The sequence below is a fragment of the Musca autumnalis genome, unplaced genomic scaffold (genome assembly GCF_047663935.1).
Source record: "Musca autumnalis isolate F117 unplaced genomic scaffold, ASM4766393v1 scaffold_5, whole genome shotgun sequence".
In the NCBI taxonomy this organism is placed as follows: domain Eukaryota; kingdom Metazoa; phylum Arthropoda; class Insecta; order Diptera; family Muscidae; genus Musca; species Musca autumnalis.
In genome coordinates, this window is record NW_027412088.1 from 171,368,392 (window position 1) to 171,392,727 (window position 24,336).

The window sequence follows — 24,336 nt, forward strand, 5'->3', positions numbered from 1 at the left end:
AATCTGCACCATATGAACTGTGTGTCTGAAGTAAAGGATTGCTTTTCGAGTAAAAACTTGTAAAACTTGAAGATTCTTGCACGTAAAGGAACAGAGCTAATATATGTACATATATATTTTTTAGTTTTAGAATTAAATGAAACAAAACAAAATATTCTTTTTTTTATTTATTTTAATTAATAATTTTATTAATCATTTATTTACATTTTATGTTCCATTAAAATGCTTTTCATACGCCTTCAGCTGCCTCTTTGACAAATTATAGGGATAATTTAGGCTGGTGGGTACAAAGATATCACCTTGTATGTGGCTGAAAAAAAAACAACAACAACAAAATACTTTACTTAAAACGTGAATTTCAAGAATAAAGTTCACTTACCTTCCAATATCACCATTATAGCCAACTTTAAATCCTTCGGGCAAATTTAATACCGGATTGCTGGCCACACACCATGGTGGTAATTTATTCGATGCATAAAAAGGATAATCGAAGGCATTTATATAGATTTGAACACTCAGACCATGGCTGCTGAAATAGGGTTGACTTAAAATGGCCGGTTGGGTATAGCCACAGTGACCCAACAGTATGTTCTGATGACAGTTGCGAAATTGTGTACCCTTATCCAAGCTGGCATAATAGCAGGCAACATTTTCCGCTGCTTCACTGTGTGTGGCATAGGAGAGAAAATCGAAGCCGGGACCGGCAATGTCACACACTAAAAAAGAGAGGTTATTTTTTTTTTAATAGAGAACTATAGTAGGTTTAGATTTAGTAAATTCACTGGATTTGGAAATGTCAATTCCATTGTTTAAACGTCAAATAAAATCCAATGGATTTCAGATTTGATTCCATTTGACGTATACACACAGGAATTGTCAGCTGAAATCCACTCGATTTCGTAAATGTAAATGTACTATTATAGTAGTTTTATGCTCGGTTTACATTTACGAAATCCACTCGATTTCAGCTGTCAATTCCTTGGCGTATACATACCCCAAATGAAAATTCATCTTAAATCCATTGGGTTTCTTTTGACGTTTAAGCAATGGAATTGACAGTTGAAATCGAGTGGATTTCGTAAATGTAAACAAAGCATTAGATTTAGCAAATTCCCTGGATGTCAAGTGTCACTTTCATTGCGTAATACATCAAATAAATCCTTGTCATAATTCAAAGGGATATTGGTTGACGTATACGCAAGGGAATTTATAAATAAAATTGAAATTCCTAAATCTAAGTACTGGTCCACACTAGCGTGAATTTCAGTAAAAATTTCACGAAAATATGCGTTTCTAGATCGAGTTGCATAGTAGAATAAAATCATGAAATGGCTGTAGTGGGGAATTCGATCTAAGAACGCCTAATTTTATCAATTTTTTTAATGAAACCGGGACTAAACGTACTATTAAAAAATCTATAGCCATGTTTACATTGTCATTTCAATTCCATTACATTCCAATAAATTTTTCCTAAAACTCGAGTTTTAAGTGCCAATGTAAATTAGGCTTTATGCAAGAATGCCAATTGCTCAATGTAAACGTGCCTTGAGCATTCATTGATTGTTCCAACTTACTATCCATTTGTTTAAACTTATAATTGTTATAGTGTATCAGCATTCGTCCAATTTTCGATGCCAGTTGACCGCCATAACTAAACCCAAACATATAACCATTTGAGGGATTTATACCTCGTCGTATTAATTCAAGGATTTCTTCATATAAAATTTGACTGATTATGTCGAATTTTTGTACCAAATCCAAATAGGGCTTTTTCGACCAACTACTGTAGTCTATGCAGATAATACAGCCGCCACGGTAAAATGTTAAACCTGTAAAGAAAGAAGTTTTAAAGTAAATGGAAATTTGACGAGGTGTAAATGGTCTTTAAGATTTTTAGGTTAGATGAAACAGATTTTATACATCTTGCCTGGATGTTCATAGAATCTTCTCAGTCATTCGTTAAAGCTTTGTTCCTTTATTTTTTTAATGGTAAGAGTGGTAAAAGAGAAAAGTGTCAAAATTGCTCTCTCATGAACATTTTTACCAGAAAAGTAAAGGAACGGAAAAATGGTAGATCTGGCAGCAATGTCAAAAAGAAACATAAAAAATCAATTTTCGTCTTATATTTCACAGTTTTTAATTTAGTTTTGTCAGCGTTCGACGTTTTCTTCTGTTTTTCGTCCATTTTCTTCTTCATTGTGATCGTGAAACAAAAGTCGAAAAATCAATTCTGCCATTTTTTACCTACAGAAATCTGTCTGGTAGCCTGTGGTAGAAGAGAAAGGCATAAGTGCACTCTCTCCTCTCTCACTCTCTTAAAAATTGCGTCCAGTTTTGCTACTTTTTGGGGTTAAGGAACGCTTTGCATGTTAAAAATGGTAACAAATGGTAAAAATGGTAACCTCAGGTAAGTAAAGGAACACAGCTTATATCACTCTCAAAATTGTTACCATTCACTTGTGGCAGTTTTCTCTCTTTCTAAATTTTCTCGCTCTATTATAATTGAACTGTGGCCTGACACCTATGTTTCTTTCTTTTATAGAAACTTCATGGATGGGTGATGTACATCTACTCCTCCAAAAATTGGTACTTACGTTCTCTAAGCTTGGCAATCCATTCATTGCTGCAGCTTTCGGTCCAACCATGAAATATAAACGCAGTTTTTTCACTGCCTCCGCATTTGTGCGAGACATAGGACATGGCTTCTTGTGATTCCTCGCCTGGTATTAGGGTAGCCAATAAATTTCCATTCCTTAAAGCAAAATAAATTAAAATTAAAATCAAAAGAAAAAAACTTCAAAAATTCAGCAAAATAGCAATCTTAAGGTGCTTTTAGACCAGGGTGTAAACGGGATGTACTCATTGATATGTGGGAGAACTTTCCCCTCCGACAATGTCGGTGGAGACAATAATAATTTATATGATACAAAATTCAGTTCTGATAATTGCCGACCTTTCACTTTAATTCTACGGTGCTGGTGTTGGGCGCCATTTCTGTTTTAAGTTAAGAAATAAAATCAACACAAATGGCGCCCAATCATATCGATTTCCAGCTAACATTTTAAAATTTTTGGCAGAAGGTGGAATTTGTTTGATAAATCATCAACTACGAAGACGGCAGTCTCGTTAAATCCCTTCGATACGATGTATATTCAGACCCTACTTTTATCACCTTACCCTGAAAAACTATCACTTTTCGGAAGATCACATTGAGCGCATTCTCGCTAAAAGATTAATGAAACCTTATGCACAGCTGGCGCCCAATCAAATTGTTTGCTAGCCAACATTTAAAAAACTTATTAGTTGCCGCCACTTTAATTTTACGGGAGGTGACGCGTTGGGCGCCATTTATGCATAACATTAAAAAAGAAACTTTAAGCAAAAGTGGCGCCCAATCTGATTGTTTTCTAGACACGATTTCAAAGTAGGTACCACAAACTGTGTTGTTCTCCAAAACTGAGTACTTTGTTGGTGAGATCAACTCAGTGGAATTTATCTGTTAAATAAATCAGCTACGATAACGGAATTAATCTTATATCTCTTCCATACGAAATATATTGAAGACCCTACTTGAAAAACTAACTCTTTACGGGAGATCACGTTGGGCGCCATTTACGCTTAAAGATAAGAAATAAAGCTTTATGCACAAATGGCGCCCAACCAAATTGTTTTCTTTCACAAATGTGTGATTTTGTCTATAGATTACTTAGTTGTTGAGATCAACAAAGTGGAAATTGTTTGTCATATTCAAGTCCTTATTTTTGTAGAAGTGGCGAGATTTCATAGTGCCCTAAAAATTACCCACCTCATGTTGAAGTAATTCCATTACGTTGGACGCCATTTTCGAAAACATGCACAAATGGCGCCCAATCAAATTACTTACTAACCATCGTTACAAAATCTTGGAAAGTTTTTTCTTCGAACTGTGTTTTCCGCTGTTGTTTGGGTCTGAGGTAAAAAAATTAAATAATACCAAGAGCAGGGACATACATAGACTCTCACGTAGAGTTGGGCAATCTCGTTCAATTGAACGATCCGGATCATTGTCCTCGTTCAAAGACGAATGAGTAACACCATAAAAACAAACGTGTGAAATTAAGTATACGCAGTTTTGTCAAAGAAAATACCGGTGTCCATTGAACGAGATAATGATCCGGATCGTTCAATTGAACGAGATTGCCCAACTCTACTCTCACGGTTACATCCGGGAAAGTACTGCAGCGGAAGCATGTTATTGTGTTGATAAACTGGAAGAATCTTTGTCTTTTCATGTAGATGGTCCACTGAAGACGTGAGGAGACACCCTGTTGCAGTACTCAGGGCAGCATTCTGACAGGTTTACATATCTTTTTCCAGTCGCGTTGCACTTATATTCGCGGACAAGACTGGCATTTTATGCAACTGAAATGCTGCCGGTTGGGGACGAAGACGTAAACATGCTATCGAATGTGACCCCTAGAATCAGGGGTAGGTAGGTGGTGGTCGGAATTCTGCTGCCATCGGCCATAACATTCAATTGCCAGTTCTCACCTCTTCAGTCCCTGTAGTAAATAGAATATCCTTACATTTCATGGCGGATATTTACATATTCCTTGCGTGGAAAAATATGGTAACTTCAGACAAATAGGAGTTCAGCCTTCTATAATGAAACCTGGAAATGGAGGAATACAGAAAATGTAGAGGTTAATCAGTTCCGGAAATATCACCTCCCCCTTGGAGTATTCCCTGTTTCCTTCTATCGAATTTAGTCTTCATGTTCCTGAATTCCACGTACGTCTGGCGTCCATACATATAATTGATTATCCAACGTTTCAAACTTGACCGGAGGTTAGTCTGCTCGATTTCTCTAACAGTATGGAGTGCTTGACAGTGTCAAAGGCATTTGACAAGTCGAGCACCACCATCACCGTTCTATCAGAGGGCTTGCTCGGGTAGAATCATCGACTAATATGTGTGGAGATGGTTTGCAGTGCTGTTGTCATGCTGGGCTGGTTACGGAATCCATGGTGATGATCGTCAACTGGGAAGCTATTTCCAACGCTGGGGAGGAATAAAGGATCAATGGTCTTTGCTACGTCAGCTCCCTCACTCTGGGGTCATTGGAGTTGGCATGACCAAGCTCATCACGTTCATTTGCTAATCCCCTCGTTTTGTGCTGGGAACTTTTTTCTCACTTCGTGTATTCGACCAGTAGCTACATGTATGACGAACTTCTGCAGCTGTGATTATGCCTCGGAACGTCCTTTCCGCTACTAGAAAATCAGAATTGTTGGGCAGATCTCTCAAGCGGTAATTAATGAACTCTCTGAAACTAGGCCAATTCGGTTTCCCATGATTGATGAAAGTGCGGCGTTCGGAGGTGATGAAATCGGGCGGTCTTCTGATGGAGACGACAATTATGAGGAGATGGTCTGACCCAAGAGAAATGATGGATTACCAGGTGACGTCATTTTTCAGACCAGTAGTGCGATTCCCTAACACATTTTTTGAGTTTATCCATATTTACATTAGACAATTTTCCTTGCGGCAAAAGTCAGTTTGTCGGTGAGAGAGGGTGCTAAGAGGCAAAGGGTTACCATATGCTTCACCTCTCTCTCCTTCAAACTGACAATTGCAGCAAGGAAAATTGCCTAATATAAATATCGAGTTACCGCCAAAAATCGGTAAAATTAGAACGCAAAATTATGAATGAAAAGTTCAAATAAAAGTTGACAATACGCTATCGGTAGAACTTTACGACGGTTTTTTATTCGTCGCTAACATACCTAAAAAACATCGGTAATTACCGAAATTATAAGCAAATTAATTTTACCCACAATTGTCGGTAACTCAACAAATGAGTTAGAAAATCGCACTACAGGTGACCCGATGGTTAGGACTGGCGAACTGTGCCACTCTGCGCTAATTCTGGTAGGGGTGTCCTCATTAACCGTGCAAAATCTGCTCAGCCAACACTAAACCCCTCAGTAGTGGGACTCCGTAACTCATTTTTGCTGTTACCGACAAAAATCGGTTAAATTAAATCGCAAAATTATGACTAAAAACATAAAGAAAAGTTGGCATCACTGTTTGTGTCGGTAGAGGCTAGCGACTACTTTTTATTCATCGTTAACTTACCGAAACATTTCGTTAATTATAGAAATTAAAAGCATTTTAATTTTACCGACAATTATCGATAACAGCAAAAATGAGTTACAGAATCCCACTACTGGTCATTTCCGAGGACCGAATGACACAACTCGTGATGAGCATTAAAATCCTCCAAGATCAGTCGGTTATTACCTTCCAGAAGCGGGTTAATATGGGACCTATTGCCTGGAGTACAACTATTTATCGGCGGGATACATACGTTGTTAAGCAACTTACTGGGGGCTGTGTTCACGCAGCAACATAGTTCCTGTCATAATCCTTCGCATAGACGACATTTTCGCTTAAGTGCAGTTTAAGGACTCCTCGAGGAAAGTTTTGAAATCTTCATCGATGGTAGTCTTTGTGGCTCTAATTCTGCCATCGGCACACAACAACAACATTTTGAGCAAACACTGTTTTTCAATTAGTGAGTGGAGAGAGAAGCTCTCTTTGCTTGCTCGCGAGTAAAGGGCTGCGGAATCTTGCTCTAATTACAACATATTTTTTTCGTGGGCAAGTCCATGACCACAGAGCTTTAACAATTCTTCGGTGGCCAACTAAAATGACCCGATAGCTACTGAACGAAGTCAATTTTCAATTTTCTTTGCACATCGTACTATTTCAAGTTACAAGATGGACTATATCGGACTACTTCTTTCGGTACCTCCCTCACAAAAGTTCAAAATTTTCTCTTAAGCGTAGTTTAAGGGCTGTTCGGGCATCGTTTTGAAATATATACCGAAAGTATACATTTTGAATCTGTTAACAACAATATAATTTTTTTTGTTGGCATATCCTTTCTTCCTGACATAATGGCCACCTAAAAGCTCTAAAATATCTTATGGTGGCCAACAAAGATGGCTTAACGTGACAATCGTTAACTATCGAATGGTTTAATTTTCGTGACAAATATAAAATTGAGTTTAGGTAAAATTTTTACTGAGATTTTATTCGGAACGGAAAATACACATACAATAGTTCCCACCAACATACCCTAAGGTATATAAAAAAAAAAAACAAGAAATAAAACAAAAAATAATATTAGAAAGAAGTGTGAGGTTAGGTTAAGTTTTTAATGGGATTTTATGCTAGGTTCCCAGAAATGTCCCCGAAAACAAATAAGAGAGAGTGTGTGAACTTAGGGGTCGATTATGCATTGCCACTAAACTTGAGTTGCGTTGTCAATTGTCATCACAACTGAGATGAAATGTTGTATTATTGGTGTCAACCCAACTGGGTTGTCGATAAACGTGTTATCGATCAGTGTCTTTTCAAACTTGTGAACTCTATTAAATCCAAAAGGCACAATTCGCCAAAAAAAAAAAACTATTTTAAAATGATAAGTTCAGTAGAATTATTTTTTGATGATGAAGAAAATGTACATCTATTAGAAGAAATTTGCGGTACAAGTCGAATCCATTGGAATTGCCATCTGTACTGTAAGTTGAAGCTCATGTTGGAAAGATCTGTATAATCAGTAAATTGTTTTAGGTTTAAGGCGTATTTTCGATTGCCAAAGGATGCCGTAGTTTACATTGTGGAAACGTTAAAGGATGACTTCAAACTAAGTTACATATCAACAGCAATACCCCAACTTTTAAATGTGTGCGCTGCATTGAGATTTTTTTGCGGAGAGAAGTTTCCAAAAGTCCCATGGCAATGATTACAACAATTGCATGGCTTAATATACATTGTCGAACGTGTTGAAGGAAGTTGTCCACTTGATAGAGGACAAATTGGACCGTTTCGAAATTGTCGGAGGAGGAAAAAAGACAAAACAAAAATCATTTTTAATTAATTCTCTTTCGAGTTGAGCTGTTAGACCTAAGAGATACATTGACAAATTAGGAGTCTACCGAAGTCCAACACACCCAACAATTACGCTACGTGTCAGTTAATTGAAACTCCAAACTTTTCCTATGTCCCGGTCCACACTAGCGTGAATTTCATTAAAAAATTTCATGAAATTAGGTGTTCTTAAATCGAATTCTCCACTACAGCAATTTTATGATTTTACTCTACTATGGCCGTCGATCTAGAGACGCATAATTTCAAATTAAAATTTCAATGAAATTACTGTAGTGTGGCCCGGGACTATAGTCCTGCTTGGTAATAATCATTTTTATTCAAAAACGAAATTCCCTGTAGTGGGATTCTGTAACTCATTTTTGTTGTTATCGACAATTGTCGGTAAAATTAAAATGCTTATAATTTCAATAATTAACGAAATTTTTCGGTAAGTTAACGATGAATAAAAAGTAGTCGCTAGCCTCTACCGACACAAACAGTGATGTCAACTTTTCTTTATGTTTTTAGTCATAATTTTGCGATTTAATTTTACCGATTTTTGTCGGTAACAGCAAAAATGAGTTACAGAATCGCACTACTGGTGTAGTCGGCTGTATAAATCAGGGATGGCCACCAACAACAACTTTCCTATGCCCGCGGGCATACGAAACACAAGTACACTATAAACACATTCGTTAGGTTGATGCATTGTTTACGTTTTTACTGATAGTCCGGTCAAAATAGACATTGAAATAGCAAAAATTCCCACAAGGCTGAAATTTGGTGGAGAGCTAGGGTTTGCCATTAGAAGCAACGTTCTAAAAGTCCCCATCGATCCCATGTGTGCAAAAAACAGTTATTCGGGGTCAAAGGTCAAATTTTAATGGTTTTTAGGTTTTCGGATTTATTTTTTGAAAACGGTTGATCTAATCAAAAAGTGACTAAAGTAAATATTGTAGACAAAAAATTGTCTACAAGTTTGATCCTTATAATTTTTTCCCAAGAAGGAACCATTCTTGAGATATAGCTGTTCTAAAAAACACATGATTTTTATGCACTTATAAGGGAAATATGGACATCTTCATACGAACTGGCTAAAATGAGCGAAGTAACCGGGTCTGTCCCCCAAAAAATATATATTTTCTTGAAGAGCGAAATTATAGCTATATTTTAAAAAAATTCCAACAAAATCGGAGCGTGTTTAGTAGAGTGATTCAATGTTAGAGTCATTTTATGCAAAAATAGCCCATTTAACCCACATGTGTAATTGTAAGCCCAACGGGAACGACCCAAACGAAAACTCTCCGATTTTTTTCAAGTTTTCTCAGAAGGTAGGGTTTGTTGCGCTGATTACGAAAATGTATACTTTTCAACGGTTGCGGATCCGGATCGCCGGTTATTCGACCCGAAAGGCCAAATTTAAAAACCGGGTTAGACCCGGTTCTACTGAATCGATTACTGCAAAGAGGATATCGTTTGAAAGCTTATGAAAGCATCTAACACCTACCCCAATTATTATAAGTATTCTTTTGTTATAGTTTGGATTTACCGATCAGATTTATAGGATTCCGGTTAACATAAAGTAAAAAGTGATGATTGAATTTTAAGGATGAGCTTCCGGGAATTAACTTTCAATATAAAAATTATATTTTTAATGTCTCAAAATTGGATTATTTTGCTTTTTCAAATCCATTAGATAGTAAAAGAACACATGTAATAATGGCCCATAGTGTCATTACTTTAACCGGTTCGCCTCATAATGTACTTACGCGGCTAATTTTTTATTTGACCTTTAGATCGCGATATCTCGAAAATGGTAAGTCTTTTTTTATCTTTATCTTTATCATAAAGACCAATCTTGTAGACAATTATTAAATCTACAACTTTTATTTTAGACGGCTTTTGCTAAATCTTACCGTTTTTGAGAAAAATTAAAAAAAAAACTGAATAATGCCTCCAAAAATGACCTTTGACCCCGAATAACTTGTTTTGCACACATGGGATCGATGGGGACTTTTAGGACGTTGCTTCTAATGGCCAACCCTAGCTCTCCACCAAAATTCAGCTTTGTGGGAATTTTTGCTATTTCCCCCTTATACGCATGTCTATTTTGACCGGACTATGAATGCTGTTCGATAACAAAATATCCAGCAAAAGAGAGCGAGTTTGGAGAGTTTTGTGACTTGCACATTTTTGCTGGGAAAATTTGTCCCGCAAAAATTTGCAAGTCTGAACAGCTGACTTTTAATCACCTGTTCAATGTAAACAACTCGAAATGTTAACATTAGGTGTGTTCGTTTACTCAACAATTTGTACAAGTCCAGTAACTTCTTGTAATCGACTAAGGTCTTTTGCATAGTACTACAGAGTAAACGAACAACATCCAGTAACAATTTGTACAAATTTTGAGTAAACGAACACACATACATATTTTTGATCAAGAAAATTTCACTGAGAGAGGTTGCTGGAACTGACTGAGTAATTATTGCTGGGAAAGTTATCGTACACACCTATTATCTGCAAATGTGTGTTTTTGGGCATCCCTGGTAAAAATAGAGGCTAAAAAACATTTCTACCAAAGTTTGTTTATATAGGTCCACGTTTTAGTATAGCCCCCATATAACGCCTCATATATAGTACGCGTCACTGAGATATTTTGAATGTATTAGTCCCATTTGACCACAGAATCGGTTGTAACTTTATATTTCCAGAGGCTAAGAAAATTTTCTACCATAAAATGTTTATATAGTTCAACGTTTTGATATAGCCCCCACAGGACAACATCTCCCGATTTTCGGTATTTTGAATGTTTTAACCCTATTATCACACCGAAATGGCAGAAAATTGGTATTTAGTCTTCGTTGGGAGTATGAAACTTTTCCCCAGAAATTTATAGGTATAGGTCCACTCCCTCATATAGCCCCCATAGAACGGTTCCCCCCGATTTTCGGTATTTTGAAGGTTGTGGCCACATTAGCCCACCTAAATGACTGAAATTTGGTATTTGGTCTTCATTTGGGATATAAAACTTTCCCCCAGAAACTTGACGTTACAGGTCCACGCCTTAGTATAGCCCCCATATAACGGTAATTCCCTATTTTCGGTATTTTGAAGATTGTGACCTCAATATCCCACCGAAATGACTGAAATGTGGTAGTAAGTCTTCGTTGAGGGTATACAACTTTCCACCTGAAATTTGTCGGTATAGGCCAACGCCCTCATATAGCCCCCATAGGACGTTATCTCCCAATTTTCGGTATTTTTGAAGGTTTTAGCCTCATTATTTGACCGAAATGGATGCAAGTTGATTGGTTCTTAGTCTTCGTTTGGGGTATAGTACTTTCCACCTGAAATTTGTCGGTATAGGTCCACTCCTTCTTCGTTCCCCACCGAAATAGTTGATATTTGGTATGATACATTCCACCCAAAATGTGCCGCTATAGGTCGACGTCTGTGCCATCAGTATCCCATCGAAACGGATGATATTTTTAATAGTCCGTTGGTGGTACAAATCTTTCCACCTGAAATTTTCCGGAATTGTTCCATGTTTTATATAGCGCCCATAGAAAAGTCCTCCAATTTTCGGTATTTTGAAAGTTTTTGCCACATTATTCAACGGGAATAACTGAAATTTGGTACTTAGTCTTCGCTGGAGTTACGAAACTTTCCTCCAGAAATTTATCGGTACAGGTCAACGTTTTATAAAGCCTCCATAGAACGGTACTCCTGATGTTGTTAACTATCCAAATGGATAATAACCAGGTTTAGGTCTAGTCGGTATTGCCCAATTTTATGTATTTCGCAATTACATTTTTTAATGTACAGAACTTCGCGGGATCTGCGACGATTATTTCGCGATTTTACCAGCCCAATTATGAACGGCATCTCAACGTGAGTTTTCTCTTTCTCGCCTCCTCCCCTATTATAAACATCATATCACCGTGAGTGCTGTTATGTTCTCACTCTTCCCTTATTATAAACAACAAGAGGGTAAGCAAAACTCACGTTTGTGAAAAAATTAGCTATTACAAATGTAAAAAAGTGAGAAAAAGAGGCAAATTTGTGCTGAAATTTCTCACTACCGAAATCAAAGTGAGTTGAACAAAAAAAATTTAAGTGTGGTCATTTATTTTAAAAAATACGAATATTTTGTATCTGTAATGATAATTAATTGTATTTTAGGTTGAAAGCAACAAAAAATAATTAGAAATTTTTTATGTTTTGAGGTTATTGTTGACCTTTGGACGCTTTTTTCTTTGGTTTTAATTTTGGCTTGAGGTCAACTTAGAAATTAAATTTTTTTTGTTTTTATTCTTATAAAAAGAAAGAAATATCATTGTTATTATAAATTTCTACCATATTGTTTATAGTTGCATAAAACAAATGTTCTTGTTTTTGAAAGCCAATCCCTGAGGATGACCATCAAAGATGGTTGAAATATTGGAAATGGAATAGATTCTACCTTATTGTGATAAGAGTTTCTTTATATTTTTAATCGCAATATGTTTTCGACAAAAACAAATATTAGGACATTTACCGCTAACATTTTTTCAGAGTTCTTTACGAATTCGGTCTGAATCTCTGAATTCTTTCAGAATTTGGTACAAAATTGGGTCTAACTTCAGTTCCAAGAACGGGATGTAACTATCCACTGAAGTTAAATGACTAGGTTTGGCATCGCACCTTTAAAAGACGAAGAGTGCTATGCATGGTGCTATCAACATTTGCCCTATAAGAATTTAGACGACTGCAATATCCCGAGTATAGTTCAGCAAAAACTACTCTGGTTTGTGGTGGACTTTATTCACACTATATTTGTTTACATTAGAAACTGCGACTATGTGAAAGCTATACAAACCTACTTGAAATGCTTGTTGAGCAAGGGGTTCTCTCCTGTACCGTTGGGTTTTCCTCTCTAGAAAGTGAAGATCATTCTTGATGGACCTAGTGTGTCGGGCCAACCTACTAGATGGTGATTGGGATGGCTCTCACGGTAACGCCCAAGCAAGTACTGTAACTAAAGCGTTCCCCGTTTTCAGGTATGGACAGATCAAAAAGGTGCATACTGTATAAAGCGGTTCACAAATATACAAGGACCCAATCTGGAGCAACCCATGTCTGCGATTGTTGTTCCTAGAGAGAGTAATGTACACGATTTGGAACTTTTGGGGTCGCAGTCTTGGAAAAAATGGGTGCTGGTGCTAAAAAGATGACATGTCCAATCACTTGCCCTCAAGCTTGAATAGAATCAAATATTTCGATGGAATATAAGTCCGTTGCCCCAAAAAGATCCAAACCATTTTGAGATCTTAATCACGTCATCGTCGATAACCCAGTGGAATGGTATCTACACCAAGCAATTTCCTGGAATAGTATTTTAAGTACCGGTTGTTATATGCCATGAACAAAAAAAAATTGGAATTACAATTGAAATTTATTGAAATTGTATTTAAAATTCATTAAATTGGTTTAAGTGTTGAAGAAAGCATTAGGAATTATACTTAGCATTCATAGAATTGGTTCTTATACTGGAGAAAATATCGGATGTTTCACGAATTGTATTTACAATTCTTGGAATTGGCTAAATGCTGAACCTCATTTGAACCAATCATTGATCTCCTGTGATGTCCTAACATCGCTGGTACAGCTTCCACTCCATTTCCTTGGTATTCCTCAGAACTTGCCATTTCTGTTATCACCCAAAATGCAACATTAAACATTTACTTATTGTAGCCATTTAATGACGTTTTTAAACGACATTTGTTCACTTTTTTACGATTTTCCAATAAATTTCACGAATTCTTCAGTGTAAATAAACAATTTTCACATATCTGTCAAAACAAAAGAACAGCTGTTACAGATGTTGCCATGTTGTTTCAATGTTGTATTTTCTTTTACCAATATTCATGTTCTTTTACAGTGGATTTTTAATAACCGACATTTTTCTTGCTAGAAATGTTTATTAATTTGAAAATTTATTTACTTTTTATGCAAAAAATAAGAATTTAATAATCCCAAAGTTATTTGTGCAAAAAATGACGGTATGGTAACACAAGTTATTATTTCAAGGGTTCACAAGTCGCGCCATTATTTTCCATTTTCCGACTTGTCAACCCTTGTTCACTTTTTGTGCTCCTCCCTGCCCAATCGTAATAGCTCGAGCAGGTGAAAGTGAACTGCAACTCACTTGTGAGTAGCTCCCTACGTGAAGATTCATAATCGCTATGTACATGAATATTGGGCAAAAGGAACTTATAACACCCTTTCCACATTGTCGAGTAAAGTATAAATATTTTATTTAAAGAAATACGTCCATATTTACATTAGGCAATTTTCCTTGCGGCATTTGTAAGTTTGAAGGAGAGAGGGGAGGTGCCTCTCAACACCCTATCTCACCCACAAACTGACAGTTGCCGCAGGAAAATTGCCTAATGTAAATTGAAGGTAAAGGTCATAAGTCCTAACAAAAAATCAAAATTATACGAGCAAAAGATATCCAATTATCTGCCAAATGCGATGGTATTGGATCAAACAAAATACACGTATTAAAGCGGAGAAAGTAAACGAAGGAATATTGTTTTTACCGACATAATAAAATCTAATCTTTAACACAGAAAGCGGTAGAATGTTTTTTCTTCCTCCTGAAAAATTTCTAAAAATGGACTTACGACCTTTTCGTGCGTATCAGACGATATGTTTCGACAAACGTCCCTAAAGGGAAATACAGCAGCAAGGAATTAGAAACGTTTAGTTTTAATCTTGTTGAAAAATATTGAGAAAAGTTCTAAAATAAAAGTTAGGTTAGGTCAAGTTTTTAATTGGATTTTATTTTGACCCTGGAAACATACAAATGTTCAAGCAAACATTCCTTTGGGGACAAGGGAGACTTCGCTCATATCAATTAGTGCAGCCCGATCAATGATAAGGAACTAACTTTTTATAGCCGCGTCTAAAGACACCAGAAGTTTTACATGACATTACCCTGATAGTTATTTTTGCCACCGTTGAAAGTTAGGTGTCTGATCTGGCAATCGATCCGGACATTCAGTGTGCAAGGCGGTTGAAGTTACCATTACATCATAGTGGCACCCAAAATTTGAATAAAATCATGGTGGAATAATATCGTGTAACGCCAAAAACAGCTGATCTTCATGCCAGTTGTCAAAATGCGTTATTGTGAATAAAATCACATACAAAATGTAAACAAGCAATTCACAGTAATGCATTATGCTTGGTTTACATTTACGAACTCCACTCGATTTCAACTGTCAATTCCTTTGCGTATACGTCAACTGAAAACTCATCTGAAATCGATTGGATTTCATTTGACGTTTGAGCAATGGAATTGACAGTTGAAATCGAGTGGATTTCGTAAATGTAAACCAAGCATTATTGTGAGGAAATTTGACGTTTGACATGATTTGATGTAACACCTTCTTATTCCACCATGAATAAAATGGTATAAGCTTATAACCGACCATTGATCTTTGCTTTACAATTTATATTAAGGTTATGTGTCATATTTGAGGTTAAAATTTGGTCTGCGTCAAAATGTGTATTACTTCCAGCCATGCACGCGCCTTTACGAAAAAGTTAACTACAACTCTTTTTCCCATACAAAAACCCAAAATAGGATTCTCTTCTTGTGCACCATTGATTACTTCTTATCAGATTAACTCGCGAGGTGGTAAGTTTGGAACAAGTGTCGTTTAGGGGCACCTCCCGGATCGGTCCGAAATTTTTACCATAGGTAGCCCTTGGGACCCTGATTCCAACGATATTTAATTTTCTGGGGGAAGTCCATACTTCCCGAGATATGGGTCTTGAAATTTCGGAAATTTCGTACTTTCACACCTTTAGGTTGTTTAGGGGCACCTCTCGGATCTGGCTGAAATTTTTAGAGTAGATAGCCCTTGGCATCCTGAATACAACGATATATATATAATTTTCCGGGGATAAGTCCATACTTCCCGAGATGTGGTTCTTGACATTTCGGAAATTTCGTACTTTCGCACCTTTAGGTTGTTTACTGGCACCTCTCGGATCGGGCTGAATACGGGCCCTTATCATCCTGAATACAACGATATATAATTTTCCGGGGGAAAGTCCATACTTCCCAAGATATGGGTCTTGACTTTTTTACATTTATCACCATTATTTTTAAAACCTATGCCGGGGATTAAAGACTATCTCCTATGGACAGGGTCAAAATGGGCTACGCGATCAAAACTCTCTTTTAAATTGAAAGTGTATTTAAGTAGACGGCCTTCGGCCGGGGATTTAAGACTTTCTCCTATGGACAGGATCAAAAGTGGGCGACGCGATCAAAACGCGTGCATAAAAGTACTCTCCATAAGCTTTAAAACGATGCCCATATCGCCCACGTTAGAATTGTAAAATGTCAAGACCCATATCTCGGGAAGTATGTATGGACTTCCCCCCGGAAAATTATATATCGTTGTATTCAGGATGCCAAGGGCTGTCTACTGTACAAATTTCAGCCCGATCCGAGAGGTGCCCCTAAACAACCTAAAGGTGTGAAAGTACGAAATTTCCGAAATGTCAAGACCCATATCTCGGGAAGTGTTGACTTCCCCCCGGAAAATTATATATCGTTGTATTCAGGATGCCAAGGGCTGTATACTGTAAAAATTTCAGCCCGATCCGAGAGGTGCCCCTAAACGACATTTAAGCCGAAGATTTTACCTCACGAGTATTCGGAGCTCTGCTTTTAGTACATAAATTTTAATACATCTATTAAAGGACAAATGAATTTCTCACCAAAAGAGAACGATATGAATTTTAAGGTTAAAAACCATTTTGGGGTTATGTTATGAGATTGTTAAAATGTAACGGTTAACAGCATAATTTTACATAGAATGGTGTAAATTCTATAGATATTCATAGCCTACCACTTAAGATTGAGCTATTGGTTACAATTTATTTTAAGGTTATGTATTCCATTTAGAGGTTAAATAATTTTAATTTTACTTTAAATTCTATTTTGAGCTAAAAAATTGTTCGTCTTTGTCACAAGGTATACCTACTTGTAATAGATAAATTGTATGGCCTTTTGTACCGTTGATTTACTCTGTGAACGGCTCATGGCCAGTGATAAATTTCCAACAGTGCTGGGTAAGTGTAACCAACGAACCGAATATAAATTTATAATATCATTATTTTTATTGAGATTATGGGAACTGGAGCTTGAGTGATGATGATGATGGTAATTATCATGATGATGCTGTTGTTGCAGTGATGTAACATTTCGGAATTCATCAACTAAATCACAGGCACTTTCATTTATCAAGAAACAAACAACAACAACAAATTTAAGCACAGAGTAATACGTTTGACACATTTTTCTTTGGTTTTGATTTATTTTCTTAACTTAATTTATGGCAAAAGGCCAGGAATTCCGTTTCAAAACTCTGTTCTATAGAAATTTTAGAATAAACTAAAGGCCCCCAAAGAGTTGAGAGTTGTTTGGGAGAAAGTAACAAAAAAAGAAAGGCCAAAATCTCTTAAAATATTTTTGTTTATGGATTTTTCTTAAATCAAAGCAAATAAACAAATTCCAAAAAGAGAGCTAATGGAGTGTAGAGGGAGTTATGGTTTGGAGGAGGGAGGCGGGGGTAAGGCAGAAATCTATCTATCTTAACCTCGAGTCAAACGTGCAAAGTGTTAGTTGTTATTCACCACAACAACAACAATAATAATAAAACGAAACGAAAAAAGCAAAAGTCGTCACACACAGTTTGTTATAATAACAATTGTTGTTGTTGTTGTTTTCTGTGATGGAAGATTGTCATTGAAGAAGAGTTAGAGCAACGCGCCAAGCTCTGTTTTTATTATTATTGTAAAACAGACAGACGGACACACAAATGTCTTTCAAACTTTTGTGCGCAAGCGCAACACATTTCAAATTGTTAATAAGAGTGGTGAATGCTGGCCCATGGTGGGGGAGTGCTGGAGAGCTACTGCAGGGGGAGGGAGGCTAAACATAACATATAGCCCAACAATACTCTTCGTTGTTGATAAGGTTGTCCGTTGTTTTGGCTTATGAGTAATCAACAAAAAAACAAAACTACCGAAGAAAAACAAAAACCTCACAACAACGGCAACAACAACAATAGATTGAAAACTATGTTTCTTGTTGTGTTGTTGTTGTTGTTGTATATTTTTATGCTTAAGTGAAGGTGGTCAAAACTTGTTTTTGTTTCATCACAGTTTTTTTTGGTAGAAAAAAGAAAAAGCTTTTTTGGGAAGTAAAATTTAGCAACACTTCAATGCTTTGTTTTCGGTGTGTGAGTGTGTGTGTGTGTCTGCCATACGCGACATACAGACAGACAGACGTTTATTTCAACGTTCATTATGTTTGTTGGTTGGTTTGTTTGTAGGTTTGTAACAACATCATGCACTATGATATTCAGTGTGAGTTTTGTTTCATAGACGCAATCTTACACAGACACACACACACACCGAGACACATGACTATTTATATTAATTTTTTTATACAAAAAAAGAAGGTAGGCTTATAGCTAGTTTCATGATATTTGCCCTTCGCAAGTTAAAAAGTGGCTACTATTCATGAATACATTTACAGTTTTAAACTACGACACTAACAACAACAACAACGACGACAAAACACTTCAAGTCTTCTTTTTTTTGTTATTTTTTTCATTTTATTTCAATGCAATGAAAAGTCTTAAAATTTAATAAAAAATTTTATGCATGTCTCCTCCATGGCGATGTTGTAATGTACGCTACGCTACGGACTTACACACAACCACCTTATAACCATGGATGCCATGCCGGATCCATGCGACACAGATTATCATGATTTGTGGCCTGCTGTAGTAGCAGTGATATTTTCTTCGATTCAATATTATCGAAATATGAAATGGTATTCAAGCGATTTAAGATCGCCGAAACCGACTTATTAACTAAGTGTATCATATTCTCGGTGGCATTGGCATCTGCCGCCGGATCTTCCATAGTATCTATGGGTTTATTGTCACGCATTCGTTTCTTGTGGAATGCAATGATTTCATCACGTAAAATTGTCCTCAATATTGAACACAATTTATAATTGGGATGAACAAAGCAACGGGCCGTTGCAATTATTGCCGCGGAAAGGGGACCAGAGATACCAATGTTTGTTAGAAATTCTGCAATGTTGGGGGTTAGGCGGAACGGCACCGGTCGACTGTGATCCAACTCCTCCTTTTCATCGTTGATATCGAATTTAAAATAGGAAACGTTAATCAAGCCAGAATCCTGGTGTATGTAGATCATGTCGGTATTAAGGCGGGTTAAATGCAGGGCATATTCACAAATAAAGGCCAAAGCCATTTGTAGGGTCATCTGAAAAAAAGAGAAAGAGAAATTATTAACATTGTGGTTCAATTTTCGTAGCAAAAAAGGGGAAAAAGATATAAAGTAAAAGTGAGGTTAGGTCATGTTTTAATGGAATATTATTGTGGACAGAATCATACACATACAAATGTTCCGACAGACATGCCAGATATTTTAAAGAATTTTTCAAGCCTTTCCAAACACCATAAAGCTTGGATTTTTTAAAGAAGTTTTCAAGCCTTTCCCAAGGCCATAAAGCGTGGATTTTTTAAACAATTTTTCAAGCCTTTCCAAAGACCATAAAGCGTGGATTTTTTAAAGAATTTTTCAAGCCTTTCCAGAGGCCATAAAGCGTGGATTTTTTTAAAGAATTTTTCAAGCCTTTCCAAACACCATAAAGCGTGGATTTTTAAACAATTTTTCAATACTTTCCAAAGACCATAAAGCGTGGATTTTTTAAAAAATTTTTCAATACTTTCCAAAGACCATAAAGCGTGGATTTTTTAAACAATTTTTCAAGCCTTTCCAAACACCATAAAGCGTGGATTTTTTAAAGAAATTTCCAAGCCTCTCCCAAGGCCATAAAGCGTGGATTTTTTAAACAATTTTTCAAGCCTTTCCAAACACCATAAAGCGTGGATTTTTTAAAGAATTTTTCAAGCCTTTCCAAACACCATAAAGCGTGGATTTTTTTAAAGAATTTTTCAAGCCTTTCCAAACACCATAAAGCGTGGATTTTTTAAACAATTTGTCAAGCCTTTCCAAACACCATAAAGCGTGGATTTTTTAAACAATTTGTCAAGCCTTTCCAAACACCATAAAGCGTGGATTTTTTTAAAGAATTTTTCAAGCCTTTCCAAACACCATAAAGCGTGGATTTTTTAAACAATTTTTCAAGCCTTTCCAAACACCATAAAGCGTGGATTTTTTAAACAATTTTTCAAGCCTTTCCAAACACCATAAAGCGTGGATTTTTTAAACAATTTTTCAAGCCTTTCCAAACACCATAAAGCGTGGATTTTTTAAACAATTTTTCAAGCCTTTCCAAACACCATAAAGCGTGGATTTTTTAAAGAATTTTTCAAGCCTTTCCAAACACCATAAAGCGTGGATTTTTTAAACAATTTTTCAAGCCTTTCCAAACACCATAAAGCGTGGATTTTTTTAAACAATTTGTCAAGCCTTTCCAAACACCATAAAGCGTGGATTTTTTAAACAATTTGTCAAGCCTTTCCAAACACCATAAAGCGTGGATTTTTTAAAGAATTTTTCAAGCCTTTCCAAACACCATAAAGCGTGGATTTTTTAAACAATTTTTCAAGCCTTTCCAAACACCATAAAGCGTGGATTTTTTAAAGAATTTTTCAAGCCTTTCCAAACACCATAAAGCGTGGATTTTTTTAAAGAATTTTTCAAGCCTTTCCAAACACCATAAAGCGTGGATTTTTTAAACAATTTGTCAAGCCTTTCCAAACACCATAAAGCGTGGATTTTTTAAACAATTTTTCAAGCCTTTCCAAACACCATAAAGCGTGGATTTTTTAAACAATTTGTCAAGCCTTTCCAAACACCATAAAGCGTGGATTTTTTTAAAGAATTTTTCAAGCCTTTCCAAACACCATAAAGCGTGGATTTTTTAAACAATTTGTCAAGCCTTTCCAAACACCATAAAGCGTGGATTTTTTAAACAATTTTTCAAGCCTTTCCAAACACCATAAAGCGTGGATTTTTTAAACAATTTGTCAAGCCTTTCCAAACACCATAAAGCGTGGATTTTTTTAAAGAATTTTTCAAGCCTTTCCAAACACCATAAAGCGTGGATTTTTTAAACAATTTGTCAAGCCTTTCCAAACACCATAAAGCGTGGATTTTTTAAACAATTTTTCAAGCCTTTCCAAACACCATAAAGCGTGGATTTTTTAAACAATTTTTCAAGCCTTTCCAAACACCATAAAGCGTGGATTTTTTAAACAATTTTTCAAGCCTTTCCAAACACCATAAAGCGTGGATTTTTTAAACAATTTGTCAAGCCTTTCCAAACACCATAAAGCGTGGATTTTTTAAACAATTTTTCAAGCCTTTCCAAAGACCATAAAGCGTGGATTTTTTAAACAATTTTTCAAGCCTTTCCAAACACCATAAAGCGTGGATTTTTTAAAGAAATTTCCAAGCCTCTCCCAAGGCCATAAAGCGTGGATTTTTTAAACAATTTTTCAAGCCTTTCCAAACACCATAAAGCGTGGATTTTTTAAAGAATTTTTCAAGCCTTTCCAAACACCATAAAGCGTGGATTTTTTTAAAGAATTTTTCAAGCCTTTCCAAACACCATAAAGCGTGGATTTTTTAAACAATTTGTCAAGCCTTTCCAAACACCATAAAGCGTGGATTTTTTAAACAATTTGTCAAGCCTTTCCAAACACCATAAAGCGTGGATTTTTTTAAAGAATTTTTCAAGCCTTTCCAAACACCATAAAGCGTGGATTTTTTAAACAATTTTTCAAGCCTTTCCAAACACCATAAAGCGTGGATTTTTTAAACAATTTTTCAAGCCTTTCCAAACACCATAAAGCGTGGATTTTTTAAACAATTTGTCAAGCCTTTCCAAACACCATAAAGCGTGGATTTTTTAAACAATTTTTCAAGCCTTTCCAAACACCATAAAGCGTGGATTTTTTTAAACAATTTGTCAAGCCTTTCCAAACACCATAAAGCGTGGATTTTTTAAACAATTTTTCAAGCCTTTCCAAACACCATAAAGCGTGGATTTTTTAAACAATTTTTCAAGCCTTTCCAAACACCATAAAGCGTGGATTTTTTAAACAATTTTTCAAGCCTTTCCAAACACCATAAAGCGTGGATTTTTTAAACAATTTGTCAAGCCTTTCCAAACACCATAAAGCGTGGATTTTTTAAACAATTTTTCAAGCCTTTCCAAAGACCATAAAGCGTGGATTTTTTAAACAATTTTTCAAGCCTTTCCAAACACCATAAAGCGTGGATTTTTTAAAGAAATTTCCAAGCCTCTCCCAAGGCCATAAAGCGTGGATTTTTTAAACAATTTTTCAAGCCTTTCCAAACACCATAAAGCGTGGATTTTTTAAAGAATTTTTCAAGCCTTTCCAAACACCATAAAGCGTGGATTTTTTTAAAGAATTTTTCAAGCCTTTCCAAACACCATAAAGCGTGGATTTTTTAAACAATTTGTCAAGCCTTTCCAAACACCATAAAGCGTGGATTTTTTAAACAATTTGTCAAGCCTTTCCAAACACCATAAAGCGTGGATTTTTTTAAAGAATTTTTCAAGCCTTTCCAAACACCATAAAGCGTGGATTTTTTAAACAATTTTTCAAGCCTTTCCAAACACCATAAAGCGTGGATTTTTTAAACAATTTTTCAAGCCTTTCCAAACACCATAAAGCGTGGATTTTTTAAACAATTTGTCAAGCCTTTCCAAACACCATAAAGCGTGGATTTTTTAAACAATTTTTCAAGCCTTTCCAAACACCATAAAGCGTGGATTTTTTTAAACAATTTGTCAAGCCTTTCCAAACACCATAAAGCGTGGATTTTTTAAACAATTTGTCAAGCCTTTCCAAACACCATAAAGCGTGGATTTTTTAAAGAATTTTTCAAGCCTTTCCAAACACCATAAAGCGTGGATTTTTTAAACAATTTTTCAAGCCTTTCCAAACACCATAAAGCGTGGATTTTTTAAAGAATTTTTCAAGCCTTTCCAAACACCATAAAGCGTGGATTTTTTTAAAGAATTTTTCAAGCCTTTCCAAACACCATAAAGCGTGGATTTTTTAAACAATTTGTCAAGCCTTTCCAAACACCATAAAGCGTGGATTTTTTAAACAATTTTTCAAGCCTTTCCAAACACCATAAAGCGTGGATTTTTTAAACAATTTGTCAAGCCTTTCCAAACACCATAAAGCGTGGATTTTTTTAAAGAATTTTTCAAGCCTTTCCAAACACCATAAAGCGTGGATTTTTTAAACAATTTGTCAAGCCTTTCCAAACACCATAAAGCGTGGATTTTTTAAACAATTTTTCAAGCCTTTCCAAACACCATAAAGCGTGGATTTTTTAAACAATTTGTCAAGCCTTTCCAAACACCATAAAGCGTGGATTTTTTTAAAGAATTTTTCAAGCCTTTCCAAACACCATAAAGCGTGGATTTTTTAAACAATTTGTCAAGCCTTTCCAAACACCATAAAGCGTGGATTTTTTAAACAATTTTTCAAGCCTTTCCAAACACCATAAAGCGTGGATTTTTTAAACAATTTTTCAAGCCTTTCCAAACACCATAAAGCGTGGATTTTTTAAACAATTTTTCAAGCCTTTCCAAACACCATAAAGCGTGGATTTTTTAAACAATTTGTCAAGCCTTTCCAAACACCATAAAGCGTGGATTTTTTAAACAATTTTTCAAGCCTTTCCAAACACCATAAAGCGTGGATTTTTTAAAGAATTTTTCAAGCCTTTCCAAACACCATAAAGCGTGGATTTTTTAAACAATTTTTCAAGCCTTTCCAAACACCATAAAGCGTGGATTTTTTAAACAATTTGTCAAGCCTTTCCAAACACCATAAAGCGTGGATTTTTTAAAGAATTTTTCAAGCCTTTCCAAACACCATAAAGCGTGGATTTTTTAAACAATTTTTCAAGCCTTTCCAAACACCATAAAGCGTGGATTTTTTAAACAATTTGTCAAGCCTTTCCAAACACCATAAAGCGTGGATTTTTTAAAGAATTTTTCAAGCCTTTCCAAACACCATAAAGCGTGGATTTTTTTAAACAATTTTTCAAGCCTTTCCAAACACCATAAAGCGTGGATTTTTTAAACAATTTGTCAAGCCTTTCCAAACACCATAAAGCGTGGATTTTTTAAAGAATTTTTCAAGCCTTTCCAAACACCATAAAGCGTGGATTTTTTAAACAATTTGTCAAGCCTTTCCAAACACCATAAAGCGTGGATTTTTTAAAGAATTTTTCAAGCCTTTCCAAACACCATAAAGCGTGGATTTTTTAAACAATTTGTCAAGCCTTTCCAAACAC

General features: G+C 35.8%; 2 protein-coding genes and 1 long non-coding RNA gene across 4 annotated transcripts in view; 1 reads left to right on the forward strand and 2 right to left on the reverse strand.

Annotated features, from left to right (window-relative positions):
• Window positions 1-24,336, forward strand: part of LOC141406519 (uncharacterized) — an 85,370-nt gene that overhangs the window by 9,660 nt on the left and 51,374 nt on the right. The window lies entirely within an intron of this gene.
• On the reverse strand, window positions 208-2,746 carry LOC141406038 (uncharacterized). The gene is made up of 4 exons (XM_073991049.1): window positions 2,595-2,746; window positions 1,575-1,829; window positions 380-716; window positions 208-310 (listed from the first exon to the last, which is right to left on the reverse strand). Exons 1-4 carry the CDS (start codon window positions 2,698-2,700, stop codon window positions 208-210), a joined length of 801 nt encoding a protein of 266 aa, XP_073847150.1. The 5' UTR covers window positions 2,701-2,746.
• The window catches only part of Nipped-A (Transcription-associated protein Nipped-A), a 43,115-nt gene continuing 37,358 nt past the window's right edge, over window positions 18,580-24,336 (reverse strand). For both annotated transcript variants that reach the window (XM_073988480.1, XM_073988481.1), the window contains exon 17: window positions 18,580-19,284. In XM_073988480.1, the coding sequence (XP_073844581.1) occupies window positions 18,712-19,284 (573 nt within the window). In that variant the 3' untranslated portion in view covers window positions 18,580-18,711. The remainder of the gene's footprint in view (window positions 19,285-24,336) is intronic.